General features: G+C 45.2%; 1 protein-coding gene across 12 annotated transcripts in view; it reads left to right on the top strand.

The window, feature by feature from the left end:
* Positions 1–16,383, top strand: part of SIPA1L2 (signal induced proliferation associated 1 like 2) — a 212,733-nt gene that overhangs the window by 122,649 nt on the left and 73,701 nt on the right. For all 12 annotated transcript variants that reach the window (XM_032430396.1, XM_032430397.1, XM_032430405.1 and 9 more), the window contains 4 exons: positions 3,152–3,285; positions 4,971–5,159; positions 11,878–12,052; positions 15,631–15,734. In XM_032430396.1, the coding sequence (XP_032286287.1) occupies positions 3,152–3,285; positions 4,971–5,159; positions 11,878–12,052; positions 15,631–15,734 (602 nt within the window). The remainder of the gene's footprint in view (positions 1–3,151; positions 3,286–4,970; positions 5,160–11,877; positions 12,053–15,630; positions 15,735–16,383) is intronic.

Here is a 16,383-nt window from a genome sequence, read left to right as displayed (position 1 = left end):
GAGAGGCCCAAGGGGCAGCCCCAAAGCAGACCCTGAAGGAGAGCCCTGGAGATGGCTCACTCGGAAAGGACACTCCCGGAAGCTGACAGTGCCCCCCCGCGGCAGACAGGCCTGCCAACCCAGAGCCAGAGTATGGGGTGGAGGTCGTGTGAGAAAATGCGGGGAGAGAGCCAATACTGGAGGAGAGGTGTTCTTCTCACCGAGGGGCAGCGGGGGTGGAGGGTTGGTCCACAGGGCTGGGGGAGCGCTTGTGACTCCTGTTTTGCCAGAGACCCATCCGCTTGCCAGGCCCACTGGCTCTTCTTCTCATTGACCTTTTCCTACCTAGTTTTTAAAAATGAAAGTATACTTGGGGCGCCTGGGTGGCTCAGTTGGTTAAGCAACTGCCTTCGGCTCAGGTCATGATCCTGGAGTCCCGGGATTGAGTCCCGCATCGGACTCCCTGCTCGGCGGGGAGTCTGCTTCTCCCTCTGATCCTCCCCCTCTCGTGCTCTCTGTCTCCCATTCTCTCTCTCAGATAAATAAATAAAAAATCTTAAAAAAAAAAAAAAATGAAAGTATACTTTACCTACAGTGAATTCACCCTTTTTTAAGTGTGGAGTTCTAAGTGTTTTGACAAATGAATATGGTATGTAACCACTAGCACCATCAAGATGCAGGATAGCTGTGTCAGCCCAGAAAATTCCCGTGTGTTCCCCTGTGACCAGCCCCTTCCCCTGGTACCAGCCCCTGGCTGCCCCCGGTCTATTGTGCCTGCAGCACCTGCTGATATGGGAGCAGCGCACACTGTAGGATTTTTAGTTGTCAGGTGTTAGAATTAGTGATTCAGTGCCCATAATCTGGACTCTAAATTTCACCACGAGAAAGGGTTTTGTTGGCTTGGTCCCTCTTTTTCTCCCTAAAATAATTCGAAGCTCACTGGATTCATGTCAGTAGCATTCGTCAAATGCCTAATAGAGAATCGATTTGAGCATTTTTGCAGGTAACTTGTCGAAATGGGTTCTAAGAAGGGAGCTTTTGCCTGATGATGACTGGTTGTACTTTAGTCACTTGCTGAATATTTTTCTTAACGCATCTGCCTTAGGAGAAAAGAGATAAAGAGAAAGGTTCTTGTCAGGACAGAATGCAACTAAGAAAATTCTTAACTGATTTAAGTTTAAAGATGCATTTTCCACAGGATCTAGTATAATGCCGTGGGTCTAATAGTCACTAATGCCAACTTTAATAAAATGATAATGTACCTGGTAGTCTGAAGTAGACAATTAACTTTTAATCTCTACTTTCATTGAATATTTTTAAACTGTTGATTAAAATCCAAATAACTGCTTCTGGGTCAGCTCTCCTCAACCCCCTACATTTTTTACAATGTGTGTTTGGTTTCACTGGAGTTGCTCTTGTCTGTTAACAGTTAACCTGGCTGTTAATTAGCAGGTAATTTACCCAGGGGATGAGTTACCCATCAAAAACAAAGGCTTCTTTCCTATTGTGTAAGCCCAGACCTATAGTAACTCAATCGCTCACCCACCAGCCCCTGAAATAGTACACATATGCTACTCGTAGCCTGGACTCTAAAGAGAAGTAATGACAGTGTTCATCTCATTTGGTCATAGGAGGTAATGAAGTAAATGACTGTGAAAGCAAAGTAGAAAAGAAGCAAATGCCTTTTCAAGATCTAGCCAATAGTCATCACTGGCTTTGGGTAACGTTTGCCCTGGCTGATGGTAGGAGCTGTTTTCACCCTGATTTCTTCTTTCTGATTAACATTTCTCATTCCTTCCAAAATTAGTGTGGCAGAAAATGTTAGCATAGCCAAAAGACTTCAGAATACCTGCAGTTTTCTTCAAGCTTATAAATATCTGATTCATTTTATTTCTTTTTAACTAAAAATGAAGAGTCAGGAAAGATGGGCCCAAACCTTTAAGGTGACAGTCAAAAGGGATGAGTCTGGTTCTGCATAGAGGGTGAAAAAAAATTGCTTTTATGAGTATACACCTTGGGGACCTGACCTGGTAGCAGTTCATTAAGAATTAAATGAACACCACCTAGGGGTTTGCATTTCCCACCTGCTCCGCATGGATCGTTGAGATGATGGGGCTGCTAAAAATAGGTAAGCTGTGTGAATAAACATTCAGGTAATTGATCCCCCTATTTCATGTGGGTTCACACCACATCTGAGTGTTAAGTCTGCGTCCTTTCAGAAGACGACAGTTAAAAAGTTTGGTTGCAGTAGAGTGTTTTGACTTCTTTCAGCAGACAGAGGAACTTTTGGTCCCACAGTCCAGAAGCGGTTGCTCACGAAGTAGTGAGCTTCCCGCCGTTGGCAGAGTTCAGGCTCGTATATTAGCTTCATGGATGGGAATTTGTCCTGGATTGTGACCCTGCTGTGAAATGGTGCCTGGCATGTATTGTTGAATGTGTGATGAGACTCACGACCACCCCTCGGAGCAGTGTGCTCAGGGATTTCTGCACTAGATAGACGAGAGGACCTCCAAAATCTGTTCCTGCAGTGAGACCATACAGATGAGAGCTCTGCAGGGCCAGTGATTTTATGTGAAAGTCGCGATTAGCTGAGAACAGAGTAAACCAAGTTATAGAATCAGTAGATATAGTTTGACCTCAGCAACTAATGACCTTTTATGTCTTTTCCATCTGTTGTAAAATTTCACGTTCGACGGCCAGGTACTTTAGTGACATTGTAATGAAGGAGTGAGCTTTGCCACGGGACTGGGTGCCAAGATTACCTGGCTAGTCCAAGTGCCCACATTCGGTCAGAGAAGGTGACCTTCCCATCTGGAGGGGAGCCGTTCAGTAACGGTCTTCGAGGACCTAGATTCTTCTTTGGACACTTTCTGGGCATGGCAGCACACTCTTTCTGGGGACGCTCTTCCATGGTGGCAGGGGGCAGGTGGGGGCGGGAAGGCCCTTGGCGCTCGTGCGCTAGGCACGAGCAGAATGAGAGGAGGAAGTAACAGAAGATGAGATGTATGAGGGCATCAGATTTGGAAACAAAACACTTTGATAAAACACAGTTGGGGAATTGTGTACCCAGACCCATGCAGTCTTTTTTTCAGAGATTGGACACACACGCCCATAGATACCCATCCGGTCCTTTGTTCCTTTCTTTTGATGCCACCCCTCTCTCCTGTTACAGAGCACCAGAACTACTTTGGAATCGATGAAAACCTTGGCCCGGTGGCCGTCAGCATCCGGAGGGAGAAGGTGGAAGACGCCAAGGAGAAAGAGGGGTCCCAGTTCAACTACCGGGTGGCCTTCAGGACGAGTGAGGTAATGGCTGTCTTGTGTCGTTGCTGTCCTGGGCTGAAACCTCTGACATTACTGCGCTAGATTGTTTCAGATGAAGTATAATGTTAGTGATTATAGCATTTAAGATCACTGAAAGAGCCTACAGTATTTTATTCCCAATAAAAATTTGAAACCCTGTCACAGATGTTAAGGGGCAATGATTTTACTTTCCCCTTGCATGATAGAAAGAATAAAATGATAAGAGCGCAAGGTTTGGGGGCTCAGAGAGGACACGTACGACCTGGACCATTCATGTCGGAACTGACAAACAGCTTCGAAATCTAGTGCAGGAAATCAGGTGGTCCGCAATGGGGGGAGTGTGGCCGGCTGTCTGTGCACACTGCATTATTCCAAGGCCCCAGCTTAGTGCCTCGCTTGCCTTGCTTTGAGTAAAAAGTGGGATTGTTGTACGAACGGAACAATATGTATACATAGCCAAATAGGTAGGGATGCCGATTACAAGGAAGGAGATCTGGCCTGCATTTCAGGTTTTATTCTCTTGACCTATTATAATTAGAGAGGGGGTGTATTCGGCAAGTGTTCCAGCATGTGTATTTCGATTGGCTCCTTCCAGATCAGAGAGAGGAAAGGGAGCTCTTTGCTGGTCACCTGTGTATGCGTGAGCCTGTGATCTGCTGCGTGGCTTGCCAGGTGCTCTAGTGATTTGGGCTCTGTGCTGGACAAATAGGAGATAGAGCCCCTCTCTTGTAGTGACGTATTTTAAGTCACAGGCCTGTGCTGTCCGATCCAGTAGCTGTTAGTCACACGTGACTGTTTAAAGTAATTAAATGAAATTCAGAATGCAGTTCCTCGGTCCCGCCGGTCACATGGAGCCAGTGACTCCGGTATCAGCTAGTGCAGAGAGCGAGCATTCTCATCATTGCACAAGACTCTGCTGGGCAGTGGGGTTCTAGAGCGTTCTGCACACGGCAGACCTCGCTGCTACAACCGTCACCCCGACTCTCTTGTCTGCTAACAGTTCTCTTCCCAGAGTCGGAGTGGGGGGAATCAGAACTAGGTCCCTTGATTTGCAATGCTGGGATTTCCTCTCTGAGGCAGGTGTCAGAATGGCGATCGCGTGCGTCCCTCACACATTTGAGGGCATATCACAGTCATGAGGCAGAATTCCGTAGCCAGTAATCTTCTGAGCCCTGAATCACCCTGCCCGCGGGTGTCACAGGCTATCCCCATTCAGCTTCAGGACTCACCAGAAAAATGAAATAGAAGACAAGAAAGGAATGGAACAAAAGTTGGTGTGGAACATAGGGCAGTAGGAAAAGAGAAGGGAGGGGTGGGAGGAAGGTGCCAGGGGCCAGGCCCAGCCCCGGGATCTCTAGTTTCTCCTCAGCGTCAGGCTCCGCTTGGCTCCGAGAGCTGCAGGAACATCATGCCCTGCCCGGCTCCCGTCATTCTCCAGGCACACTTCCTGAATATTTCAACCCCTCCCAGCTTATCCCTGAGCCCCGTGCACTTTTGTTGTTTAAAGACTCTTCGAGTGTTGATTTTGCTTCCACCCATGGAGAGCTGTAGTCACTTTTGCCCCACTCAGAAAAGAGACTGACCTTTCTCCCTCTGGAAGGCAACTAAAAAAACGCTTTCAAGAAGTAACCAGGAGTAAACATGAGCTCTTCTGTGATGTTCTGGAATCTTCTGTTCTGCCCCTGCAGCTGACAACCCTGCGAGGAGCAATTCTAGAAGACGCCATACCCTCTACCACCAGGCATGGTACTGCACGGGGACTACCTCTCAAAGAAGTCCTGGAGTACGTCATTCCAGAGCTGAGCATTCAGTGCCTGAGACAGGCTTCGAACTCACCCAAGGTCTCGGAACAGCTGCTCAAGCTGGATGAACAAGGGGTGTGTACAATGCGTGAGGCTCTGTTTGGGTGTGAGTGCGTGTCTGCGTCTCTAAATGTTTTGGACTTTTCCCATCCATCTTTCTTTTGAGATCATTTATTTTTAATGCCTTGAAGCATTTTGTTCCTCTGGTTGTTCCTAAGAAACATGATGGCTTTCTAGTGTAATACTCCTCCTGACTTGTATTGTTTTTACCAAGGTTTTGGTGCATCCCAACTAGCAAAAGCACATCTGATTCGTGATTATTAGAGATCAGTGGTATTTTTTTCTAGGGTTTAAACAACTCACATTGGGCCTTTTCCTGAACTCACATTTGTTCTTGTCCACTGTGGGTGAGGCATTGATGCTAACAGGTGGAAATGGACAGCGTGCACTGGGGAGACTGACGCTAAGAAGTCGTCCCTCACCCCAGGGGGACAGTTAGACCAAAAGCACAAAGACCTCTGCAAGGCAGCATATGGTAGTGGATCTTGAGGAAGTGTAAATGCAGTGAGTGCTTTGGGAAAAGAAGAAATAACATCTGCTGACACATCTGAAGGAGGCAGCATTGTAACTGGGACTTGGGTAGAATTCCAGGAGGGGGACGGGAGCAGTTGGCTGCTTTAGGAACTATGATGAGTTTCTTTATAAGACAAGGGCACATCTTAGGAGGTTGTAGTTTAAAAAAAAAAAAAAAAAGGCATGTTGAAGCTAGAGCATATAGGACCTTGAAAGCTAGGCTAAGGAGTTTGCACCTGATTCAGGAGGCAATAGGGAACCACTGAAGCTTTTTGGGAGGACGAGACATGATCAGAGCTATATTCTAGAAAGATTATCCTGCTGGAAGGGAATGAGACAGGCTGGTGAAGATAAAAACTGATGATGGCCTGGAGTTCAATTATGGACTGTTGACATCGTCCAGGAGAGAAATAATGATGGTCAGGATAGGGACGTGGCCCAGCCGATGGAAAGAGGTCTTTTAAGCGTCAGATACGAGATAACTCATAGCGGGAAACTAAGAGGTAGGCACCCCAGTGTATGTAACTTATTTCAAATGAGCGAATTTGGTTTTTTTTATTTTTTTATTTTTTTATTTTTTTAAGATTTTTATTTATTTGACAGAGAGAGACACAGTGAGAAAGAGGACACAAGCAGGGGGAGCGGGAGAGGGAGAAGCAGGCTTCCTGACAAGCAGGGAGCCCGATATGGGGCTCGATCCCAGGACCCTGGGATCATAACCTGAGCCGAAGGCAGACGCTTAACGACCGAGCCACCCAGGCGCCCCGCGAATTTGTTTTTAAATGCATGCTTTAAAAAAACCCAAAAACATGATAGTGATGTATATTTCCAGAATTTTCTAAGGAAAATTCCTTTGCCTGTTTTAAAGAGAATAGGTATTTCTGGTTGGCCCAGTAATACCAATGTGGTAGTTTGATGGCATATTTGATATTCAGATGGCTGGAATTCTAAAAGTGATGAAATAGTAATTTGTCTAAGAAATTAACACTGCGTGATTAGCCAAAGGAAGTGGGCGCTGTAACATTCAGAGTGAATAATCCTGAGATATGTCTGTCTCAAGAAGGAAGGCTGACATATTAAAAACAACAGCTAAACCAAACCAAAACTCTCCCCTAGAGCAGTTGACTTGTAAAACTATATGATACCCAGGATAGTTGGACCACGATCGTGACTGGTAAAGTGTGTGGAATGTACGAGATGTCCGTGCAGCAGGTGAGGAAAACATGTTACCAGGGAGGGATAGGAAGGACGTGCTGGTGTTGGTGCAGACACTCCAGGTGCAAGCAGGCTTGATGAGAAGAACAGCACTTATTTTCATATCTTATTGTCATATTTATTTTTATGATATTTCCAGTCATGGGAGAATGTGCTCTGTCCCTTTAGGTTGCTAGTGTATGTGGTTCCCCTTTAAAATCTATCACTGTACTTGCTGTTCAGCGTGGTGAATGGTATCTGGTCCCCTCAGGCTGCTTTAGAAAATCCCACAGATGGCCCCTCATCCACGGGCCTGAATCCCAAAGTCCTCAGGGCCCTGAGAGACATCACGGCAGTTACCATTGACCATCTCCTCACGAAATGAAGCAAGTATTTAGGCGGTCTGTTGAGCAGAACAGGTCCAGAAGCTATGCCAGGCAATTTTTTTTTTTTAATGAAGAGTTTAAGTGCTTTTAAATGAACACCTTTTTATAGTCTGATGTCAAAATTAATGCTATGAAAATCGGGTTCTGCTTTTAAGCAAACCGATGCATTGTTTAGCTCTAGCTGAATTTTGTGTGGTTTTTCTTTGGCAATTGTATTTGTTTGACTTTGGTATATTTTCCTAATTGTGTACAGTGTGGCCTTGTCACTTACCCATACCTCTTGATAGTGTCTGGTTCCCATATTACATGAGGAAGAGATACTATTTATTTTCATCCCGAAGAGAGAATGGACGGCTTTTTTTTAACATCCTGCTTTTTAAAGGATCCTTAAAAGTTGCCACTAACTTTTTAGAGTGTTTGAGAGTTTATTCCAGGTAGTGCTCTTTTGATTCACCTTCTTAATAGTAAATCTGCCCGGGAATGGGATGAGCCAGTTTTCCGGTACTGTTCTTAGGGGGTTTTAATCTTGAAAAAAATACGGAAAGGATATATTGTCATGTGCTGCTTCCTTGGGGTCTGTAACTGCCCGGGTTCAGCCCAGTCACTAAGTGCATCTGCTGTCTTCAGGACATAGGTTTGTAGCGAGAACTTCATTCAGTAGATGTTCAGATCATGTGCCCCGTTCTTTTAAGTTCATGAAGATGTTTTGAGCAGAAAGACTCACCTCGATGGAGAATGACAAGGGAAGTAATTACTAAGCGAGACTCTGAAACTTTTGTTACTTTATCTACATAAATTCACCTCTCAACCTCTCAAATCCCATTTTTCCTATTTTAAAAGACTCTCCTAATTTATATGTCAGATGACTTTATACAATTATATAGGTTGACGTAAAAAAAATCAGATAGGGGCGCCTGGGTGGCTCAGTCGTTAAGCGTCTGCCTTCGGCTCAGGTCGTGATCCCAGGACCCTGGGATCAAGCCCCACATTGGGCTCCCTGCTCCGCGGGGAAGCCTGCTTCTCCCTCTCCTACTCCCCCTGCTTGTGTTCCCTCTCTCGCTATGTCTCTCTCTGTCAAATAAATAAATAAAATCTTAAAAAAAAAAAACAGATAAATTATGGCCACTCGCTGTTTGAGAATATCATGGCATCTTCAGCAGAATGATTAATTTGTTCTCGGGTCAGCTTTCCTCTTGTCCCCCTACCCTAAATATATATGTTTACTTGCATACCAGGCTTGCTTCTGGTGAAGTCACAGGGGTCTAAAGAGATGATCTAAATAAGTAAGACTGTGTGCTTGCTGGAAGCTGACCTAGTCCAGAGAAAGCACTGGAAGGAAGGGCTTCCCTACCCACTCCAGTTTATTTGCAAGGCATTTCTGAGGCTTTGTTGTTTTTGTCACTTTCATTTAAATTTGAATTTCCTTGTTAATGAGGACAAGGCTTCTGCCCTTGGGAATGGAGCAAGTCAGTTGCCATCCTGTCCCAGGAAGCCAAGGAGACCCTGTGTGCTGGGTCCTCTGTCTGTGTGGCCTGTCTGCATATCCAGCTCTCAGCACTGATGCGGTTTGCAGTTTCGACAAGCAGGTATTTCTGGTTTCTGACAGTACTGATGCCCGAGAGCCCGCCGAGCTCCCCTCCCACAACCGCGGGACTGGCTGTAGCTCAGAACAGTTAAATCAAGGTCAGGGGGAAGGGTGAGGGATTAGGGGGGCGGCCCCAGGTCTGGGGAGCTTGGATACAAACCCTGTTCTGAGAGAATTGGGAATTTTGGTACTTGGGTGCTGGGGTCTCCCCTTTGTTTTGTGCCCCAGTTAACTGCAGGGTGTGCTGCCGGCTTTGTGATGCAGCCCGGGAAGAGTGATGGCTGATACTACATTCCGGTTGTTTTCGTGAGGTTTGTAAGAGATTTAAGTCAGAGAAGTCTCTTCCCAGTGTTTCGTTCTGTTACAGTTTCAGCGGAATGGCTGCCATCATAGCGAGCAAACCCCAACTGCTTGTTTTAAGAGTCTAGAGATAGTTCCATTTTGTGGCCTCCTCACAGTAAACGTGTGTGATACCCGTGCCAGGCTATATGCGTGCCACAGGACATTTTCACTGCACCAGAGCTCTGGTGGCTGTCATGGACACTTGGGGGCTTTGAAATCTCTTGGAGCCACATCCCCTAATTTTCACGGGCCCAGGGGCCTCTGGGAGGGAACGCAGATCCTATTCACAGTCAGGGCCCAGACTCTGGCTCGTTCATCCGACAGCTGGGAAGAAGGGTGTGAAGTGGACAGCACCGTTGCCAGCAGAGCAGGCCTGAGGGAGTCCAGTCCTCTGGGTGTTTGACCTTTGCCTGAACGAGAGTCCAGAAGACTCAGGAATCACATAGAGAAATTGTGCCTGTCTGGTGAGCACTCTGCTTAACGGGCATGAGGCCACACTAGCCCAAGCCGTGGGGCCCCATACAGCTTTGCTACGGGCCTCCTCCCACGGCGGTGGGTGTGAGAAGAGAAAGGGGTTTCCCACTGGAGATGCCAGGGCAGCCTGGGACAGGCTGCAGGAGTGGCCAGGGGGTGTTGGAGGACCCGGTGGCCCAGGACGAGGTGGCCAGATGGTATGGACGTGTGGTCCTGGCAGAGCGGTGCCCAATGTGAGCAGCAGGTGGGGGAGCAGAGGACAAACAGGGTGGAGCTCCCAGGATGTGGATGACAGCGTGGCAGTCCGTGCGTACCGGTGAGGCAGCGGGTGCCGGATCCACGGGCATTCGGGCCCGTGGGACCTTGGGGTTACACGTGCTAGCGCTGCTTAGCGCATCTCTGGTGGACTCTCATTAAGGCAAGGGCCAAATAACGGGAGAGAGTTGAAATCCTCTTCCACTGGCCAGAGAGTCGCCAAGCTACCATGATATCTAGGATGGGAAGGCCTCGTTAGAGGATGCGTATGGATCCCGACAGTCACTGAGATCGCTGACATCTGTGGTGATAATTGCTAGTCCTGTGTTTCCCGAGTGGCTTTAGCATCCTGAAATGTCTTCTGAGTCACTCAGGAACAATAAGTATTTATAATGAAGTAATAGAAGGCATTTTTATTACGCTTCATATTTTTTCTAGTTGATGGTCTATTTGCAGAAAATACGGTATCTCATTTATTTGGAGAGTTGAGTTGATCAGAAACATTTATTCCTCAGTCTCTGGATGAATGGAAATGTTTCTCTACTTGACCCTCCGAAAGAACTAGCTCAATAAAATTCATCATACTAGCTCTAAGTAGCTTGTGCACAGCATCTATCCCCACACTTAGGGCACCAATTATTGTCTTCACTGTGCAGTTGAGGGTCTTAGGCTCTGACAGGAGCCCAGGCCTGTGGGCTGTCCGCCATGCCATGGGATCCATTGCCATAGGTAGCTCATTCAGTCAGATTGTGAGCGGATGATGCTTTCTTTTATATCCTCCCCCGACCCCCCCAATAGCACTTAGTCTACATCGACTACATTCAGAATGTAGTGGTGGTTGACTCTCTGTTCAACTCTAAAGGTATCCTAGTGTGCAGTGAGGTGCTTCCTACCATCTACCTAGATCACCCCGGCAGGTGTCTTCCTACCTTTCTTGGATCGTATGTTGTCACTGGGTAATGTGCTTTTATCACTGCCACTCAAGGGAAACGAATATCGTTTTGCCTTATTTTACTGGTAGTCAGCTATGAATTTTGATGAAAGCCTCGATTTTGTGGCTTGATAGTGAAAGCGAACAGTGTTATGGATGGATGCCTTTAGGAAATTGGTGATGTCTGATAATCTGTCAGGTTTTGGGGCTCCGATTGCTTGGTCGTAAGATTGAATGCTCTGATTTCATGAGTGAGAAGTAGTTTCTCTTCGGATACGGTAAGAAAGCTGTGCAACTGGATCCAGTGTCTCTCCGGCCTTGGGAGGAAGCAGTCCTGTGGCTTCCAGCATGATAAGAGATTAATTGTGAGTTAGAATTACCGCAGGAACTCTTCAGCGGCTCTTAAAATTCTTTATCGTCTGTTGTATATTTAGCAGATGGTTTCTTTGCAAGATTGTCAAAAATACAGAGATGACTGTAATTTTATAGCCCAAGTTACTTTCATGGACACAAAACATTGTTCTATTTATATACATATATCACAGTTCCCACTGGGATTCCTTCCTTACCAGACCTTCTTTTGATTTGTTTGTTCATTACGGTCTTTCATATTTTCATGAATGTTCAAAGAACAACAACAAAAGCGTCAGGAACCAGAGAGGGAAAAAACTTGTAAGTTGGTGGCTTTGTTTTTCCTTCTGACTTGGAAGATGATGCTCCTTACTGCAAGGAGGGTGTAAGATTAGGTACTTCCACGGTTGTATTTTTAAGGAGATACCTGAGGCTGTCTGTCCATCCTGGAAGCCCAGTCGATCCCACACGGCCATGGCCATCCATTCTGTTTCGTAGGGTTTCTGCCATTTCTCCAGCTGTATTCGGGGGTTTCCGGGTTTGTTTGTTAGATATCTGTAGCATTTCGCGCAATGACAATTGCTTCCTCTTTTGCTTATTTGCTTATGGGAATTGTCCTGGCATGCTTACTGTTTTCATTTTACTGGAAGTTAGCTTGTCTGATACTCTTTGCCAAGTAATTCTCTTTCTCCCCCATTTCAGCTGAGCTTTCAGCACAAGATCGGGATCCTTTATTGCAAAGCAGGCCAGAGCACCGAGGAGGAGATGTATAACAATGAGACAGCGGGACCAGCTTTTGAAGAATTCCTTGATCTTCTGGGCCAGCGAGTCCGGCTGAAAGGATTTACCAAATACCGAGCTCAGCTAGACAATAAAAGTAAGCTTCCTATTTGTGTGTGCGTGCAAATTTAATTCTCCTAAGGTAGGCACACCGCATAAATCTAAGTGAGCGATCATGTGCCCTCCCGTTCTTGACCCCGACAGCAGCCTAGCCAAGCTTATTTGGGATAGAGTTGAGATTTCCTCAGATGAGCAAAGGAAGCACATTTCTCAAGAGGTATGTGTTTCGTGGAAGCTCAAAAGGTCAATTCCTTTTCTGTAACACCAGCAGAGAGATTCCCCAGTGTTTCATGAAGAATCTTTTAATATTTCCTTCTTTCTTTTAGCCTCACCTCTTCTCTCATACCCTTGTTCCGATATACCAAGGACAAGCACTGCATTCTTTTCTAAAAGGCAAAATATTAGCACATTTGCGCACACCATGTTCTCTGGCTCATTCTGTTCATCTCTGGTTTCACGGTGTTAACTGGGGAATTGAAGCAGTGGTTAAAAGCTGATGCATCCTGTTTTCCAGTGACCTTACTCAGGTCCCCTTGAGTGGGGCACACATTAGTTCTAAGGTGCCAATTTAAAACACAGACTCGGCACCATCCCGTGATGTGCAGATTTCTGTTGTATCTTCATTTGGAGAATCCCATCCCTTCTGGTCCTCATAAATTCTGAATATTTTATCTTTGTCTTTGTGCTGTTAGATTTCATGGCTATCAGCATCTAAAATATTCCAGGCAGAGTAATTTTGTGTATTTTGGGAAATTCTCCTTATTATCAAGCAATTAACTGCTTACTCTTTTAATCAAAGGGGAGCAGATAGATCCTACAGTTGGTGGAAGTGGGAAGACACGTAGCCCACTTCTAGTAGGGGTGGTGAAGTGGGAACTTTTTCCGCATGGGAATGTCTGTGTGAGGCCGTCTGAGGTCCCGTGGCTCCATGCCCCCAGTGTCCTTCAACTTGGGACCCTCATCGATAACTTGCCTACATCAGGGTGGGGCCAGGTCTTTGTGTGCCTGTCAATCAGATCTGGTTTTTTTAATCTGTTTTTGAAAGTTACGTGTAGAACATAGCTTATCAAATCTAGAGACAGTGTTACCTCATAGGTGGGCCCCTGTGTGTCCTACACACATGCCAAGGTTGGATGTTGACTATTATATCGGATGCGTATTGCTCTTGCCTCAGATCTGTAAAGATTAGGGAATAATTTGTGATACCCACTCTGAGTCGCCACATATGAGACCTTTTCTGATTTTTCTTCCTTTTTCTTGGCAAACTGCCCTGGAGTTATAGACCCCAGGCCGTGCACAGCCTCTCTTGGGTCTGCATGCAGAGGTGACAAAACTGGGGACTTCCGTGATGGCCTACATCTCTTTTCCGATAGAAATATTTGCAGCAGACCCTTGAACAAGTTGGTCAGTTCACCTTCTCAATTACCATACTGACATTTGAGATGAAAACTTTCAGAATATTTAATTTCAGAAATCCATCTTGTAGTACTATTTGGGATAGACAAATTATGATTGCATTTTTTAAAGGGTTTTCTCCCCACGGGGGTGCCTTGGTGACTCAATTGGTTAAGCGTCTGCGTCGGCTCAGGTCATGATCTCAGGGTGCTGGGATGGAGCCCCGCATCGGGCTCTTTGCTCATCGGGGAGTCTACTTCTCCATCTCCCTCTGCCACTCCCCCTGCTTGTGCGCTCTCTGTCTCCCTCTCAAATAAATAAATAAAATCTTTAGGAAAAATAGTGTTTTCCCCCACAAGATGCATCTTTCTTCTTTCATCGCAATTTCCTGAAACTGAAACCTGTTGACTAGACTATTAGGTATCTATAAGGACTTCTCTCACTGAATTCTAACTGTCCGAATAGCAGGGTGTTATGATGAGAATTGTTGAATGTTCTGGGTTATTTCAGCCCCTGACCTTCATGTTGTTATTAACGAGTCAGTTCTTTAGGGAAGAAGATCATCATCATTCCCTTATGACCATTCTTGCTCACTTTCAAAGCCACACTCTCTGTCTTCAGGCAAGACAGTTGAAATGGAATATTACTTTCCAAGAAGTCCTTCAAAAAATAACAAATATGTACTTAATATATAGTTAAAAGAGATAATTGCTTTGTTTGGGGACTGATTAATATACAGCTTATTGGATGAATATCCTCTCTTACCATCTACAAGTTAATTTGTCAATATCCGTATGTAAACATTTTAAATACTTCCCTTTTTGATTAAATTGTCTGCTATGAATACCTTTTCAGAATCCACAAAACTGGATGTGATATTTTTTTCTAGAAAATTTTCAGGACCGTTTCTGATTTAGAATGAATATTCAAAAGAAAAAGTGCAAGATTCAGAAAGAAAATAATAAAGGCCCATGAAGGCTAAATGTTGTAATGTTTTTAAAGTAAGATTAAAATATTTAGATTTAAAAAATGAGGGGTGCCTGGGTGGCTCAGTCAATTAAGTGTCCGACTCTTGAGCTCAGCTCAGGTCTTGATCTCAGGGTTGTGAGTTCAAGCCCCACATTCCACGCTGGGCGTGGAGCCTACTTTAAAAAAAAAAAGAAAAAAGAAGTTAACCCCAGATGATTACTTAGAGTTTCCCCAAAAACACAATGGAATAAACTTTGTTTTAAATGACCTTGAATAGCATTTTTTCTTGTTTTAAAAAGTAGATAAATAAACTTACGTGTTGGTCAAAGATCTAGAAAGGCGATTCTGAATTCTGTTTACATCTTACTTTCTATGTATCTTTTTGTCTTTATCCATATGCAAAGTGGTTCAAAACTCCACCCTAAGATTATTATGTAAGTGTGTTGATTCAGGTGCCTGAAACTCTCAGTCTGTGGTAATCTGTTGATAATACAGATGGATTTTGAATTTGCAAAGAATCATTCTGCTTTTCAAAAGGTGAATAGCTGTATGGTTAAGAGGGGTTCAGATGTCATAGTTTTAAACATGTGTCAGCGCATAATATACAGTAAGAGATCACTTTCATTCTCCACCATCTTAACCATCTGACTGCACCATTGCATTGCCTGCTGCAAAGGGAAGAAAATTAATTACATCATTCAGGGAAAGAAATCTTGAACATTTTTTGTTCTCATTTCCATATTAAGTCAGTCCTGTTTCGTGGTGTTGAGTTCTGGAAGATCAGGTGCCCAAGAATCACTTCAGAATTAACGGTAAACCCACACACACACAACGGGGCAAGGAGAGCTGTTAGTTAGCTCATACCCCTCAAATAATGGCACCCACACCTGCCCCCAGCTGCACCTCCAGCTTCTGGCCTCCTCCGCTCACCTGTGCTCCACCCCATCCATGGCGGGTCCTCGAAGTCAGTATCGTGAAGGCCAGCATGTTGGGGAAAGGGCAGGGGGGAGGCACAGGGGTGAGAGCAGATGAGGAGACCCCTGAGCATTCAGGCCACAGACGTGGGTTGGAAAGTGGCAGGAAGAGTGCGCGGCAAGAGAGCAGAGTGGCCGCCAAGATACCCTGGTGGCTGATAGTTGGGTGGTCTGTTGTGGGCGAATGAATTGCCTTTGGAAGAACAACCTTGTAAGTGTCACGTTGCTAACTTTTGCAGTTGCCTGACTTGTTTTTATCCTCCACCTCTGTTTTCAGCTGATTCTACAGGAACTCACTCCCTCTACACCACATATAAAGACTATGAAGTCATGTTCCACGTGTCCACCATGCTGCCCTACATGCCCAACAACAGACAGCAGGTGGGTCCTCCCCCCGCGTTCTAGATCTGAGCTCAGCCGGCCGATGGGCTTCGTGCACTCAGAATTGGCAAAGCATCATTGGGGTGTTTTGTTTTGTTTTTTTCCCCTTCAATGGCATGAATAATTTTTGAATCTTTCATCATTTGGAAGTAGTTGGCATTTAAAAGGGAATATTTCTGCATAGTTCTATTGCACTTTTTCCTTATAAAACTTGGAAACTCTTCCACATGCACCTTTATTGCTTGCTAGGCAAAATCGTAACGGAAACCAGCGTCCACTGTGTTCATTATAAATAAGCCAGCGAGGTAAGCTGAGCTCAGGTTTCTGAGTGCGGGTAGATAACTTATTTATAGAAAATACTGTAAGAATGGATCTTATAACTTATTTGTGGCATGATTCAGTTTTAGTGATTTGATTGTATTTGGGTTAAATCAGGAGTTAAAACAAAGTTTGTTTTCATGTCTAGGAAGTTTAGCTCTGGTGTCATTTAACTGCACTCTTTTGCTATAAAAATACATTAGCACACCAGGGACTGCATAGCAGTTGGTCAGTAAGAATTTGTTGAATGAGGGGCGCCTGGGTGGCTCAGTCGTTAAGCGTCTGCCTTCAGCTCAGGTCATGGTCCCAGGGTCCTGGGATCGAGCCCCGC

This window comes from Phoca vitulina, unplaced genomic scaffold (genome assembly GCF_004348235.1).
Source record: "Phoca vitulina isolate PV1807 unplaced genomic scaffold, GSC_HSeal_1.0 scaffold43, whole genome shotgun sequence".
NCBI classification, from domain to species: Eukaryota; Metazoa; Chordata; class Mammalia; order Carnivora; family Phocidae; genus Phoca; species Phoca vitulina.
The sequence above is the reverse complement of the archived record's forward strand: the minus strand, read 5'-3'. Positions and strand labels throughout refer to the sequence as shown.